The 14,899-nt window shown below is 34.9% G+C and overlaps 1 protein-coding gene across 4 annotated transcripts in view; it reads right to left on the bottom strand.

The window, feature by feature from the left end:
- The window catches only part of PHKB (phosphorylase kinase regulatory subunit beta), a 211,449-nt gene that overhangs the window by 123,146 nt on the left and 73,404 nt on the right, over positions 1-14,899 (bottom strand). For all 4 annotated transcript variants that reach the window (XM_045814695.2, XM_087870408.1, XM_045814697.2 and 1 more), the window contains one exon: positions 2,766-2,881. In XM_045814695.2, the coding sequence (XP_045670651.1) occupies positions 2,766-2,881 (116 nt within the window). The remainder of the gene's footprint in view (positions 1-2,765; positions 2,882-14,899) is intronic.

Raw genomic sequence — 14,899 nt, 5'->3', positions numbered from 1 at the left:
CTTTTTTTTAATTCAAGTATAATCAATATATCGTGTTATTTTAGTTTCAGGTGTACAATACAATGACTCGACAATTCTATATATTACTCAGTGCTCGTCAAGACATATATATTCTTGGGGCACCTGAGTGGTTCAGTCAGTTAAGTGTCTTGACTCTTGATTTCCACTCAGGTAGTGACCTCAGAGTTGTGAGATCGAACACCGCACTAGGCGCTATGCTGGTCATGAAATCTACTCAATATTCTCTCTCTTCCGCTCCACTCCCTCTCGAAAGAAAGAAAGAAAGAAAGAAAGAAAGAAAGAAAGAAAGAAAGAAAGAAAGAAAGAAAGAAAGAAAGATAGATACATATAGTCTTGGGACAACTGGCTGGCTCAGTCAGTAGAGCATGGGACTCCTAAACTGAGGGGCATAAGTTCAAGCCCCATGTTGGGTGTGGAGCCTACTTAAAAAAAAATATATATATATATAAAAATAAAAGATATGTGAATTCTTAATCCCCTTTATTTGATCCATCCCCCAACCACCTCTCCTCTGGTAACCCCAAGTTTGTTCTCTGTATTTAAGAGTTTGGTTTTTTGGGTCTCTTTGTCTTTCTCTGACTTCACTTAGCATTATACCTTCTAGGTCCACCCATGTTGTTGTAGATGGCAAGAGCTCATTCTTTTTTATGGCTGAGTAATATGCCATTATATATCTATATCTATATCTATATCTATATCTATAGATATAGATATAGATATAGATATAATCACATCTTCATTATTCATTCATCTATCGATGGGACACTTGGATTGCTTCCATATCTTAGCTGTTGTACATAATGCAGCAGTAAACATAGGAGTATACATATCTTTTCAAATTAGCGTTTCCATTTTCTTTGGGTAAATACGCAATAGTGGAATTACTGGATCATATGGTAATTCTATTTTTAATTTTTTGAGGAACCTCTATACTATCCTCTACAGTGGCTGGACCAATTTACATTTCCACCAACAGCACATAAGGATTCCTTTTTCTCCACATCCTCGTCGACACTTATTTCGTGTTTATGATTTTAGCCATTCTGACAAGTGTAGAATGAGATCTCATTGTGCTTTTATTTGCATTTCCCTGATGATTAGTGATGTTGACCACCTTTTCATGTGTCTGTTGGCTTCTGTAGAAGTCTTCTCTGGAAAAATGTCCATTCTGGTCCTCTGCCCATTTTTTAACCAAATTGTTTATTTGATGTTGAACTGTATTATTTATATATTTAATTGTATAAATTATTTATACATTTTGGATATTAACCCCTCATCAGATATGTTTTTTGCAATATCTTCTCCCATTCAGTAGGTTGCCTTTTTGTTGATGGTTTCCTTCACTGTGAAAAAGCTTTTTATTTTGGTGTAATCCTAATTATTTAATTTTGTTTTTGGTTCCCTTACCAAGAGAAAAATATTTCCGTGACTAATGTCAAATTAATTACTGTCTAGGTTTTCTTCTAGGAATTTAATGGTATCAGGACTCACATTCAGGTCTTTAATCCACTTGGAGTTTATTTTTGTGTACAGTATAAGAAACTGGTCCAGTTTCATTCTTTTGCACACAACTATCCAGTTTTCCCAATATCATTTGTTGAAAAGACTATCTTTTCCCCATTGCAATATTTTTGCCTCCTTTGTTGCAGGTTAATTGACCATATAAGCGTGGGTTTATTTCTGGGCTCTCTTTTCTGTTCCATTGATCTATGTCTATTTTTTTGCCAGTACTATACTGTTTTGATTACTGTAGCTTTGTAGTATATCTTGATATACTTGTTGATCTTTCTCAAGATTGCTTTGGCTATTTGGGGTCTTTGTGGTTCCATACAAATTTTAGGATTAATGTTCTAGTTGTGTGAAAAATGTCATCGGAATTTTGATAGAGATTGCATTAAATCTGTAGATTGTTTTGGGTAGTATGACCAGTATAACAATATTGGTTCTTCCCATTCATGAGCATGGAATATCTTTCCATTTGTTTGGGTCACGTTCAATTTCTTTCATCAGTGTTTTATAGTTTTTGGAGCATAGGTCTTCAACTTCCTTGGTTAAGTTTATTACTAGGTATTTTATTTTTGGTGCAATTGAGCTAAACTTTTCAGTTAAAAGATAACCTCCTGGCATAAAATTTGGATATTTAAAAGGTGCAGTCAGTCACTAAAGCTATCTCCTAATCTTAAGGAGTAAAGGAAATTCATACACCACTAACATCAGTCATAAGCTGTTGTTGTTTATCAAGCCCACTAAATCAGAATGCAAGATGTTAATCACACCTCCTACAGAAAACGATAAATGTTAAGCTTTGTATGAAGGGTGTGAGTATCTAGTTAGGAAAAAAAAATCAGCTCTACAACATGGAAGAGAATTTTATGTGCAATGAATATACATCTGGTATTTGGCAATTTTAATGTATTTGATCTTTCAAATGGTGTCATTTCAAAAAGGAAAAAGGTAAAGAATTAGTTGAGCAGGAAGGCCAAGCCTTGGACTGGAAGCCGATATGCATGTACTGACACCATGGGAGGTTGGGAAAGATAGCCTGCTTTTTTTCTTCCATCTGTTTTTGGGCACTGAGAGTAGTCTTGCTTTAATTTTAAGTGAATTTCATCTGCATCATATATAGAAAAAAAAGAGATGAAAATTAAGATAGAAACCACAGTTGCAATTTAATACTTTGATTTTTTTATTCAAATTCCACATACTTAAGTTAAAAAAAAAACACTCAAAAATCAGCAAATTACCTTGAATGTAGCTCTGTGCTGCCATTATTGTATTTGCTTCCTCTTTCCCAGACACCAAAGTCGGGTACACGGTAAACTCTTTCTACACAAAATACAAGGTTTTGAATAAAAGAGACCTAAAAGAAAAGAAATGAAACATAAGGACATATACAGTAACAGGATCTTTAGATAGTGATAAGAGCAATAAGATTATCATTTGAAATCCAATTATACACTTGCTACCAAAACTTTCTTAACGTGCTCAAATTCTTGCATTTTTTATATTACTATGAGTATTCTGTTATACCTGGTTTTTCTAATATAAAGCCTAAAGTGAGAACCTAATATACAGTACAGAGATAAAATTTAAATACTGTCAATTCTCCAACTATAATTTTATATAATTACTGTTCATGGAGACTGGGTATCTTGAGAATTAAGAAAAATATAAAACATTGATTTATAATAGGTAGTATCTGTTATCTACAATGTTCACATGAAATGTTAAATAAGTCTAAAACTTTGGAGATAAAAAGGTATTTCTCAGATCTAAAATGAGTCAGCCCATTAACTGACTTGTTAAGATTAACCTGGAGTCTTGAGTCTATTAATCCTAGAATCTAATATTCTTCCGGTCTTTTCTACAGCTGTAGATACCCACTCTTATAAACTCAAAGCTAATGATCGGAGATGAGCTCTAATCAACAGGCCAGAGTCATAGTTTCCTTGTAAAGATTTTAGACAATTGATGAAATTTAAACTCTCAAAAGTAACTATAGAAAGCAAAGATTATGGTCAGCTCTTATTTTAAAAAACTGTTCATTTTAATAAAGACAATATCTTAACTGGGCTACTGGTCTTAATTACAAGGTTTTAAATTTAATTACCATGTTTGGTTCAATATCACAAACTGAGTATGTGTACTTGCCTATCCATCCTTCATCTCGAGATCCCTTCTGAAGTGGCAATATGTACCTCCCACCTCCCCCCATACACATAATTAATATAATGTATATACTTTTAAGAATGACACAATAATGGGTGGAGGGGTGCACTAAATAGGTGATGGGCATTAGAGAGGGCACTCGTTAGGATGAGCACTGGGTGTTATATATAAGTAAAGAATCACTAAATTCTACTCCTAAAACCAATACTACACTATATGTTAACTAACTTGAATTTAAATAAAAAACCTCTTTACACAATTATGATACATTATTTTATTTGAAAAAAAATAAAATCACTATAATAAAGTATACACAAAATTACAAAAAGAATGACACATTAATAATACTAAAAAACCAAGGTAAGATTTCACCAGTACACCAGATACTGTCAAATTATAGTAGAAGAAAGCAATAGAAAAGAATTGTTTGAGAAATCAGAACAGAGGAAACCACAGCCTCTTAAAGTGATTCTTCTTTGTTATCTAGGATCTCTAGAAAGCTTTTAAGTCCAGAGTCAACAAATAACTTGCTCAAGAGTTGATCAGAGAGCAGTCTACCCAGATTCTCTCACAAAAGATGAATGGCTGGGACACTGGAATCCCTGACATTTCCACTCTGCATCCCAACAGAGATGTCTGCCCTTAGGGCCAAAAACAGCTGACATATTTCAGTGAAGAAAAAAGCAATTAGGGTGTTGGAGCGTCACAGAAATAGAACAGAGCATAAGATAATTCTAGATTTCCACAAAACACACACCTATCCCATAACTTCCCTATCTAAGAGTGAAGCATTATATACCTATAGTAAACTTTTTTTTTTTACTTTGAATATTAGTGAGGGTCTCCCCAGCTTTCCTAGTTCCTTGCTAACTTGCCTATTTACCCTAAGAAAAACCTGCCTGTAGAAAAATCCTGGTCTATTTTCACAAAATCTGTTATCTTTAGCTCTTCCATGGTCTTTAGAGTTATTTAGATTCTACAATACATACAGAAAATACTTTATACATTGTCAAGTCTTCAGGTTTAAAGATTTGAAAACCACTAAGTCCTCCTTCCTTTCATAACAAACTTCTCAAGTATATAATCCATATTCCTGTTATTTCCTTCTCTGGGGAGGACTTTAGGCCCAAGTAAGGCAGTCTGCTCAGAATGCCTACATGGTATAATAAGTGCCTGGAAAGGCATTTTTGGCCAATAAGCCCTGTGAGGAAAACTAAAATATCATTTACATTCTAGTTCCACAAGTAAGGAGTCTGGAAATTGCCATTCCGCTCCATCCTGATAAGTAAAAAGCTGAACACACTGAAAAATTGGCAACTCTTCTTATATCCATAAGCTGGGGGAGTGGGAGGAGACAGAGCATACTGCTGCCCTAAAACTGGAGAGACCCACAGGTGAATACAGGCAGTCATGGCTTCCTGGAGCAGAGACTCATGAGCAGAAGTCACCTTGGGAACAGTGCCAGGGTAGTAAAACCTGAACTGTAATTGAACTGCTAGAGGCTCAGTTAAAAACTGAGAGTTAAAACTCGGAGAGTTAACATCTCCAGGAGGACCAAGTCATAAGGAGTTCCCCACAATATGTTGAGACTTATGATATATTTTATATTCATATATATATATATATATATATATATATATATATATATATAAGAACCACCAGGTTCCCACAGAAAATGTTTGAGGAAAATGACCTATGTCTTCCAGCAGGGGGAGGGGAAAATAAACCATTTTGAAATGTAAGTATCCGTGCTTTCTAAAAGTTCTTGTTACGCCAGTTCACTTTTACAAAAGACCTACATTACTACCTGTTTTCACTAACTGAAAGAAATCCAAAGAGGATTTTCACTTTAAAAAAAAAAAAAGTACTGTACTAGTGCACGTCTTTCGTAAAAGCCAAGTGGTGTAATGCAAACTTATGGAAAGTGGGGGATAATCTTCACTTACACATTGAGGCTTACAAAAAAGGTTCCTTAGGAACACTCTACTTTCAGATTGTGGGGGAAATCTCTACATCAAAACACTTCGTTTTTCATAGCAAGGCTTCAAATCAGTGGAAAATAGTTTACTACACCTTGACCTACTGGGCTGTTAGACCCTAACTGACCTGGGGAAAAGGCAATACCCAACTCCAGTCAGCTCTAGCCTTCCACATGAAGAAGAGAAATACTCAACTCGAGCCTACTATAGGTATCTTATTCCACTTAAGGGGAGAGGAAAAAAAATGAGATACACTTGTTAAGTTCATAGTCCAGAGGCATAGGCTAACTATAAGACTAGACCTAATCACAGGATTACAGAATACTGTTCATCCCGTCCCCTCATATATCACCACCACATTACTAAGGGCCTATTAACAACAGTTCCTTTTATAGTACACTATGTCCAGCTACTAAGAAAAAATTACAGACCATATCAAAAAGAAAAAAAAAACCCTCACACAATTTGAAGAGACAAAGTAAACATCAGAACTATATATGACAGGGATGTTGGAACTATCAGACTAAATTTAAAATAACTATGACTAATATGATATGGAATTTGTTGAATGAAGTAGTAGTAAGCTAGAACACATGGGCAATGTAATCAGAGATGGAAATCCAAAGAAAAAAACTCAAATATGCTAGATATAAAAAAATAGTATAATAGAAATTAAAAATGCCTTTGATGAATATATCAGAGATTCAACACAACTGAGGAAATATCTTGGCTAGAGGCTATATAAACAGAATCATTGAAAACTGAAAAGCAAAGAGAACAAAGACTGAAAAACACAGAACAGAATATTCAAGGGCTGTAAGACAACAAAAAAAAGTGTAATATACACATAATAGGCATACCAGAATGAGAAGAAAGAAAGAAAAAAAAGGAACAGAAGAAATATTTCAAACAATAACAACTAAGAATTCCCTCAATTAAAAGTCAGATACCAAGCCACACATACAGGAAGCTCAGAGAAAACTAAGTAGAATAAATGTCCCCCAAATCTACATCTCAGCATATCATTTTCAAATAACAAAAAATCAAAGTTAAAGAAAAAAATCCAGAAAAAAGTCAGAGGAAACAATTACCTTACCTACAGCAGAAGAAGGCTAAGAATTACATTCAACTTCTTTTCAGAACCATTCAAATGAGATTGGAATGAAATACTAAAAGTGCTGAGAGAAGGCGGGGGGGGGGGTGCGGGGAACACTATCAACCTACAATCCTGTACCCTGTGAAATTATTCTTCAGGAGTGAAGGAGAAATAAACTTTTTCAGGTAAACATAAATTGAGGAGATTTGTTGCCAGTAGGCCTCTCTTGTAAGAAATGTTAATAGTTCTTTAGAGAAAAGGAAAATAGTACGATAGAAACTCAGATCTAAATAAGTGAAGGTGAAATAAAAAATTTTATTTTTATTATTCTTAATGGGTTTAACAGATAACAGTTTGTTCAAAATAATAAATAGCAACAATGTAATTGATTATGTATATTTATATCTACATGTATCCTTATATATAAGTAAAGTTAATGACAGCAAAGATACAAGGAAGGAATTAGGGTTATTTTGTTATTATCAAGCACCATGCATGAAGTGGTATAGTGTTATTTGAAAGTGGACTTGGATTAGATGTAAATGTATACTGCAAACTCCAGCACAAGTTAAAAAAAAGTAAAAAGAGGTATTACTGATATGCTAAGAAAGGAGAGACAATAGAATCATATAAAAAACTCAATTTAAACCACAAAAGGCAAAAAAAGGTAGACTACAAAAATGGACAAACAGGACAACAAATAGAAAACAGTAACAAATATGGTAGAGAGTAATCCAACTATATCAACAATTTCTTTGAATGTCAATGGTTTAAATGAACCAATTAAAAGACAGAGACTGTCAGAGTGGATCAAAAAAACATGACCTAACTATATGTTGCTATAAGAAACCAACTTTAAATATAAAGACACAAATAGTTTACAAGCAAATGAATGGAGAAAAATATACCATGCTAACACTAACCAAAAGAAAGTTGGAGTAGCTATTTAATTTCAGACAGAGCAGACTTCAAGGTAAGTAAAGTCACCGAGGATAAAGAAGGGAATTACATAATTACATAGGAGTTAATTCTCCAAGAACACATAACAATCCTTAACGTGTATGCAACTAACAGAGCATCAAACTATGTAAAGCGAAAACTAGCAGGACTGGAAAGAGAAATAGATGAATTTGCTAAGGGCTGGAGACTTCAACACCCCTCTATCAGAAGTAGGTAGATCCAGCAGCCAGAAAATCAGTAAGGACATAGTTGAACTCAACAACACCATCAATCAATTGGATACAATTGACATCTATAGACTAGTCCACCCAACAACATACAAATACATATTCTTCTCAAGTTTACATGGAATATTCACCAAGAAACAACACATTCTGGGCCAAAAAAATACACCTTAACAAATGTTAATGAATATATATCATACAATGTCTTTTCTCAGACCACAATAGAATTAAGCTAGAAACCAGTAACAAAAAGATTACTGGAAAATCCCCAACTATGTGTAGGTTAAACAACACACTGCTAAAAAACACAAGCCAAAGAAAAAAAATCTCAGCAAAATTTTAAAATATTTTGAGATAAATGAAAACACAACTTTTCAAAATTTGTAGAACGCAGTGAAAGCAATGTGTACAGGGAAATTACACCACTGACTGCATATTTTAAAAAGGAGATCTAAAATCAATAATCTAAGATTCCATCTTAGGAAACTTTGTAGTTAATAAATATATTAAGGGAGAGGCTTTAAAACTACATAAATTGTTTCTCTTCATATTTTCACCCAATAATTTCAGCATTCATCAGTAAATCTTATTCACAGTAATTATTACTACAGTTCTTGCCTAAAGGTTATTTTCCATTTCCATATTTACTTTTATTTATTAATTGGAATTCTACCATAACAAATGTTTTATGTGACACTGTTGCAATGAACATCTTAGTATGCTTTTAGGAAAGCGCTTCCCAACGATTTCGACAACATTGTACACATAGAAATAATATTTGTACAACCCACTGAAGTAACTGGACAAGACTCCTGGCAGCCAGAAGTTACTGTCCTGGGAGGTGACACAAAAACCTTTAGAATGAAGAACTCAGTTCCTCAGCCTATCTGTAACCTGTCTGTGGTATCCTAGCAGGAAAGCTCTAATCTAGGGTATATATCTGAAAGTTGAATTGCAAAATTATAGACTAAGTGCACTTTCAACTTCACTAGATATTGTCAAAATGCCCTTCATAGTTTAAAAAAACTGGTGACCAAGTTCTGGCCAATAAAATTAGGCTGAAGTCACTGGGTAATGCTTCTAGAAACTGTTGTTAAAGCCCCTTCTTCTTCCCCAATTCTTACTTACTAGTGTAGACATGATACCTAGAAGAACAGCACCTTTATTATGATTATTTGGATAAATGTCCCATGTTAAAGATGGCAGAATAGGAGAAAAGTAAGTCTATATCCTTGATGACATTGATCAGCTACTGTGAAAAAAGCCCAGGATTTCCCACCTCCAAAAATGTTGATGCATGAAATAAACTGGTATCTGTTGAAAGCACTCTTTGTTGGATTTTCTATTACTTGTTGCCAAATGTAACTTAAATTACATATTATCCATGACTCATTTCACATTTTCATTTCTTCACCTTTCCTCTTTCTCTGCTCTCCCCCTGCCAGCTGGAATTGGTTTGCAATTTAGGATCTTAAAACTTCCCTGCCCACTCAATCAAAAGTAGTATATTTGTCATTCTCTATCAGGCCATGCCATTTGAATTTGCTACATTGAATCTTATCTTTTTTCTGTTTTAGTAAGCTTTTGCTGATTTTCCCAACTAAAATGTAATTTCTACAAGGCAGGGAGGTGTCTTGTCGTTCTTCACTGTTCTTACCCCTAGTGCCTAGAATACTAATTTCTACGTGTCAGCAACTCAATTTGTTGAAGGAATGGCTAAATGACCTACAAACACTTTAAAAAGAATTTGATTTTTCATACTACTTCTGTCAAATTTTATAAAATTATAGCAACCTCATAAAACTTATTGGGGAGCTTTCCCTGTTTTATTAGGAATTACCTCTTCCTTTAAGCTTTGTCTGGAACAGTTGTTTTTCTGGAGAAGTTGAGAGGGAAGGGGAAAGATTTCTTACTAATAATTTACTTTTGTCAAAGACTACATAGATCATGCATTCCTGAGAGGGTGAAAATTGGTTCTCGGAAGAAAAAAAATATCTTACATATTACGGTAAGGTGTGGCCCTGGTATGCTCAACTCTACCTTGACAAAATCTTATTCCTTAATTTCTCACATTACAGAAAACTTACATAGTTTTCCCCCCTCTTGAGGGCAACAACGACAATAATAAAAAGGTTAAGAAACGCTATAATATAAGTCTATTTTATTTTTCTATTTCTTAAGTTAGTATTAGTAATTAGTTTGTTAGGGCTGCTAGAGCAACATACCGAGACCGGTATTTATTTCTTCATAGTTATGGAGGCCATATACCAAGAGCAGAGTGCCAGCAGGTGTGGTTTCTTCTAAGGCCTCTCTCTTTGACTTACAGGTGGGCCACACTCTTGCTACTTTGTCCTCACACGGTTGTCCCTCTGATCATATATGCCCCTGGTGTCTCTTTGTATGTTCCAATTTCTTCCTCTTATAAGGACATCAGTCAGATTGTATTAAGGCTCATCCTGTGAGGCTGATTTAAATTTTCCTCTTTAAAGGCCTTATCTACAAATATATCTGCAACAATCCTATTTCCAAATAAGACCACATTTTGAAGGATGGGGCCTTCGGGTTTTAACATAAAAAATTGTAGAAGCTGGAAGGGGGGGGACACAAATCAGCTTATAACATTAACTTATGGTTTTCCTAGATCACATTCCATTTGGGATCATTTTGATATTTATTGCCAAATAATTTTTTTTAAAGATTTTATTTATTTATTTGACAGAGATAGAGCCAGCCAGCGAGAGAGGGAACACAAGCAGGTGGAGTGGGAGAGGAAGAAGCAGGCTCCCAGCAGAGGAGCCTGATGTGGGGCTCGATCCCATAATCCCGGGATCACGCCCTGAGCCGAAGGTAGACGCTTAATGACTGTGCCACCCAGGCGCCCCGCCAAATAATTTCTTATAGTATATTCTCTCTCTTATGTCTACTTATTTGTAGTTATATTCTCCTTTTCATTCCTAATATTATTCATATGTTTAAGTATTCCTTTTCTAACGGGCAAATTTTGTTAAGAGGTTGGTGTAAATTATCAACCTTTAAAAAAATTCTTGGTGTTGTTGACAATCTCTATTCTAACTAATTTTATATAATTATTTCTATTTTTATCTTTATTACTTTCCTCCTTCTACTTGTTTTGTGTTTATTACAGTATTCTTTTTTCTTAATTTAAAAACAGGATATTTAACTTGCTAGTTTTTCATTGTAACTCTTTTCTAAAATGTGCTTTCAAAGCTAAAAATTGCCTACTAATAACACTTCACAGCTACACTTCACAAGTATTGGTGTGTAGTGTTCCATTGTCACTCCATGTTATTTCTCAATTTCCATTTTCATTACTTCTTCAAAATCATAAAACAGAAGTGTACATTTCTAGTTTCCAAAAACAGGATATTTAGTGGTTATCTTTTACCTATTGACTTCTACATTGAATGTGATCAGAGAAAATATCCATTTGTTCTTTGTTATTCATTTAGTCTTTGTAGAATTTTGTAGAGACTGTGCCATTGAAATAATCTATATTGTAACTTTCATTTTTTTGTCTCCTTGGTTTATCATTTTCTAAGGGAAATGTGTTAAAAATCTCCTACCTATTCCATTAAATTTTTGTTTTATGTATTTTGAGGATATATTGCCAGGTTTGTACAGTACTATTTCACCTTCCCAGTGAAATGTTCCTTTAATCATTAAGTAATGTCCCTTTTTATACCTTTACCTTAAACACATGGGGTAAAAAAAGACTGTTATAAAAAGAAAACCCCAAATACAATCACATTTTAAGCTATAATTGATTTCTTGTACAGTATAGTTTGTCCATGTGTGATACAGTCTTGTTTACTCGTTTATTTTAATGCGGTCTTATCTCAGTTTTGAGGCTCTGGATGGAGACTGGTTACTTCCTCTTCCTGTATAAGATAGAGGATTAAGTACTGATTAAGTTCATATCCCAGCCACTTCCCTTACTGGGTTCTCACACTCTGTGCATTATGCACTCACCCTAATTACTTCAGGACTAGATACCATAAAAATAGAGACAGACACTGGGTCCATGGGAGTACTCAAATTAGCCAGTACACAGGGAGACTACAAAACCTAGTTAACTCTACCATCCTTGCTATTGCAGCTGGTTACTCTGTCCTCAGCTACAAACCCCAGGGTGGCCCCTACACAGGGGCTTTTTCTCTCATTTCGAGCTATAAACAAAAGAGTTGTGCATTCATCCGAGTGTCACTATGTTATTTCAAGCCATCAAAAAAATTTTTTTTCATCAAAAAAACCCTTAAACCTTATAAAACACAGATTGGCATGGCAGCTTAGTTCCACGATGTCATTTAGAGACCCAGGCTTCCTCTATCACTTGTTCTATAATTCCCCAGGGGTTTTTTAGGTAGGGGAAGGGAGGCAGCGGGAGGGGAGAATTTACTTTTATCTACTTTCTGTGAGACTCATGTTTTCATCAGTTCAGATGATCAATCACCAGTTCTTTAAATACTGCCTTTCCCCAATTCTCTTTACTCTTTATTCTTATGAAGCATATTTGGGACCTTCTCATTCTAAATTACTCTTAAACCTGCTTCATATTTTCTTTTTTACCTCTCTGTTCTCCCAAAACTATCTTCCAGTTCATAAATTCCTCAACAATGTCCAATCTACTCTTTACCACTAACCTTTTAGTTGTTCTATTTCTTTTTTTTTTTTTAAGATTTTATTTATTTATTCGACAGAGATAGAGATGGCCAGCGAGAGAGGGAACACAAGCAGGGGGAGTGGGAGAGGAAGAAGCAGGCTCATAGCGGAGGAGCCTGATGTGGGGCTCGATCCCATAATGCTGGGATCACGCCCTGAGCCGAAGGCAGATGCTTAACCGCTGTGCCACCCAGGCGCCCCATAGTTGTTCTATTTCTAATAATCACTTTTGGTTCTTTTTCATACATTCTCTTATATTCTTTATTTTATCGCTATAACATCAATATTTAACAATTAAAACATTTTTATTTTAGAGTCTCTTTCAAACAGTTCTATTATCTAAAATTCTTGGAGTGCAAGCTTTCCTACCTGCTGTACCTGGTTGTTTTGAATAATTTCCTCATGTTATTTGTAATCATTTGTAATTATTATTTAATTCACTTCAGTAAAGGTTTTCATTTGTGGATACGTACCTAAAAAGCAATTTTATCTTTGTTTCAGACCATGTATCAGCATATGGCACAGGCCTGAAGTTTCAATCTAGGGTCCTAGACAATAGTAGCTTCCTATTCTCTGGGCCAGTGACCTGAGGGTTTTTTTTTTTTTTTCCCCTTCCAAAGAGGACAGTTCTTTATAAGTTCATGCATAGAATTCACATGTAACATCTCATCTTGAATGAGCCCAAGGCAACATCTCTTGTTCCAATGTGACGTTTTAGAAACCCAAACTCTTGGCCCATAAGATCTATGGTATAGGGATTACAAAATGGGACTCAATCCTCCACCTTACTCTTCATCTAGACCCTTTGAAATATGGTTTTATAGTTCCTTCTAACAAGAGGTCAGACACATGATTTACCTCAGCCACCAGAATGTGACAGAAGTAAGGGTGTGCCAGTTCCGAGCCTATGCTTCAAAAGGCCTTACATGCATCTGCTCTCTCAGATCTCTAACTTTCCCTTGAGTATAATCCTAGCTCCTTTCTGGAGGATAACAGACCATATAGAGCAGAGATGGTTTATATCAGTCAATGCCATCTTTAATCAGTTGTCAGCCTGTCAACTAGCCATAACATGCATCGGTGAGCTCAGCTGACCAAGCAGAACTGGCTAATCAGCAGAACTGACCAGCTCTTCTATAGACCAGTAGGGAACAAAAGTTGTAAATAAGACACTAAATTTGGGGGTACTTTGTTAAGGAACTGTAATAGCTAAGGGATACAATATATCTGAATCTATTAGGTCCCTGAGCTTACCAATATCACCAGATCAAATGCTAATCTGCTAATTTTCTCATCATTTCTGGCATCTAGGAATTTCCTTTTCATTCATTTGTGCTTGGTTACTTAGTTGTTTTTTTTAAATAAATTTTGTTATAGTTTACCTAATAGTACATATTTTTGGAGTTACATCAGCGTATTCAGTTGTATTGATTCATTTACAGGAACATGACCAAATGTCTCTCATGACAAGTACCCAACTACCTCTTTGGTTGCTCCCAAACACCTGGAAGTGAACCTTCTTCCAATTCCTAGAATAATCTATGTTGTTTCCCAAGTTTGGTAATTTCTACATATTATTGCCTCTCCCTAGTATATTCTTTTTCCACTGCTTCACCCACCTATAATTCCTACACTGCCTTCAGATATCATCCTGGATGAGGAAATGTCCTGAAAGAGAAAAACTTCACCGATTTCTCAAGTTCGGATGAGCTATGTTAGTCACCATTTTACCCATAACCTGTTGTAGTTTCTTATACATGAAAGGTCCACAAGAAATATTTGTTGAAAAAAATTAGCATATATTTACACATCTGTAAACACCAACAGAAAACCCAATTATCCTTTTGATGCTTTGGCATGATTGATGAAAAAGCCCTCCCTCCCCTAAAACAGTGATCATTTGTGTGCATAAATTCCAGGAATATTAAAATTAAAAAATTTGTCTTTTCCTAACTGAACTACACCCTGCATTCATCCCCATATATTAAAATACTTTGTCATTGATGAGGACTTACTCTTCTAACTCTGTTATACTGCTACAGGTGACAAGTGCAGGTGCATTCAATTCTAAAGAACTTTCATCCAGGGATTTCAGAAAACAAAATTTTTGTCATCCTAATAAAAATTCTACTGAAGAAAAACCACATAACCTTTGTCAGATTCAGGATACTGCAACTAAATAATATACCATTAAATACCAAATAGTATAACTTGACCTAAAATAACCATAAAAAGTCTTTACAACTTTTTAAGTGAGCCAAGTGGAATTT

The sequence above is a fragment of the Ursus americanus genome, chromosome 21 (assembly GCF_024610735.1).
Source record: "Ursus americanus isolate L20-20 chromosome 21, mUrsAme1.1.p, whole genome shotgun sequence".
Taxonomy (NCBI): domain Eukaryota; kingdom Metazoa; phylum Chordata; class Mammalia; order Carnivora; family Ursidae; genus Ursus; species Ursus americanus.
This window is presented reverse-complemented; position numbering and strand designations above follow the sequence as displayed.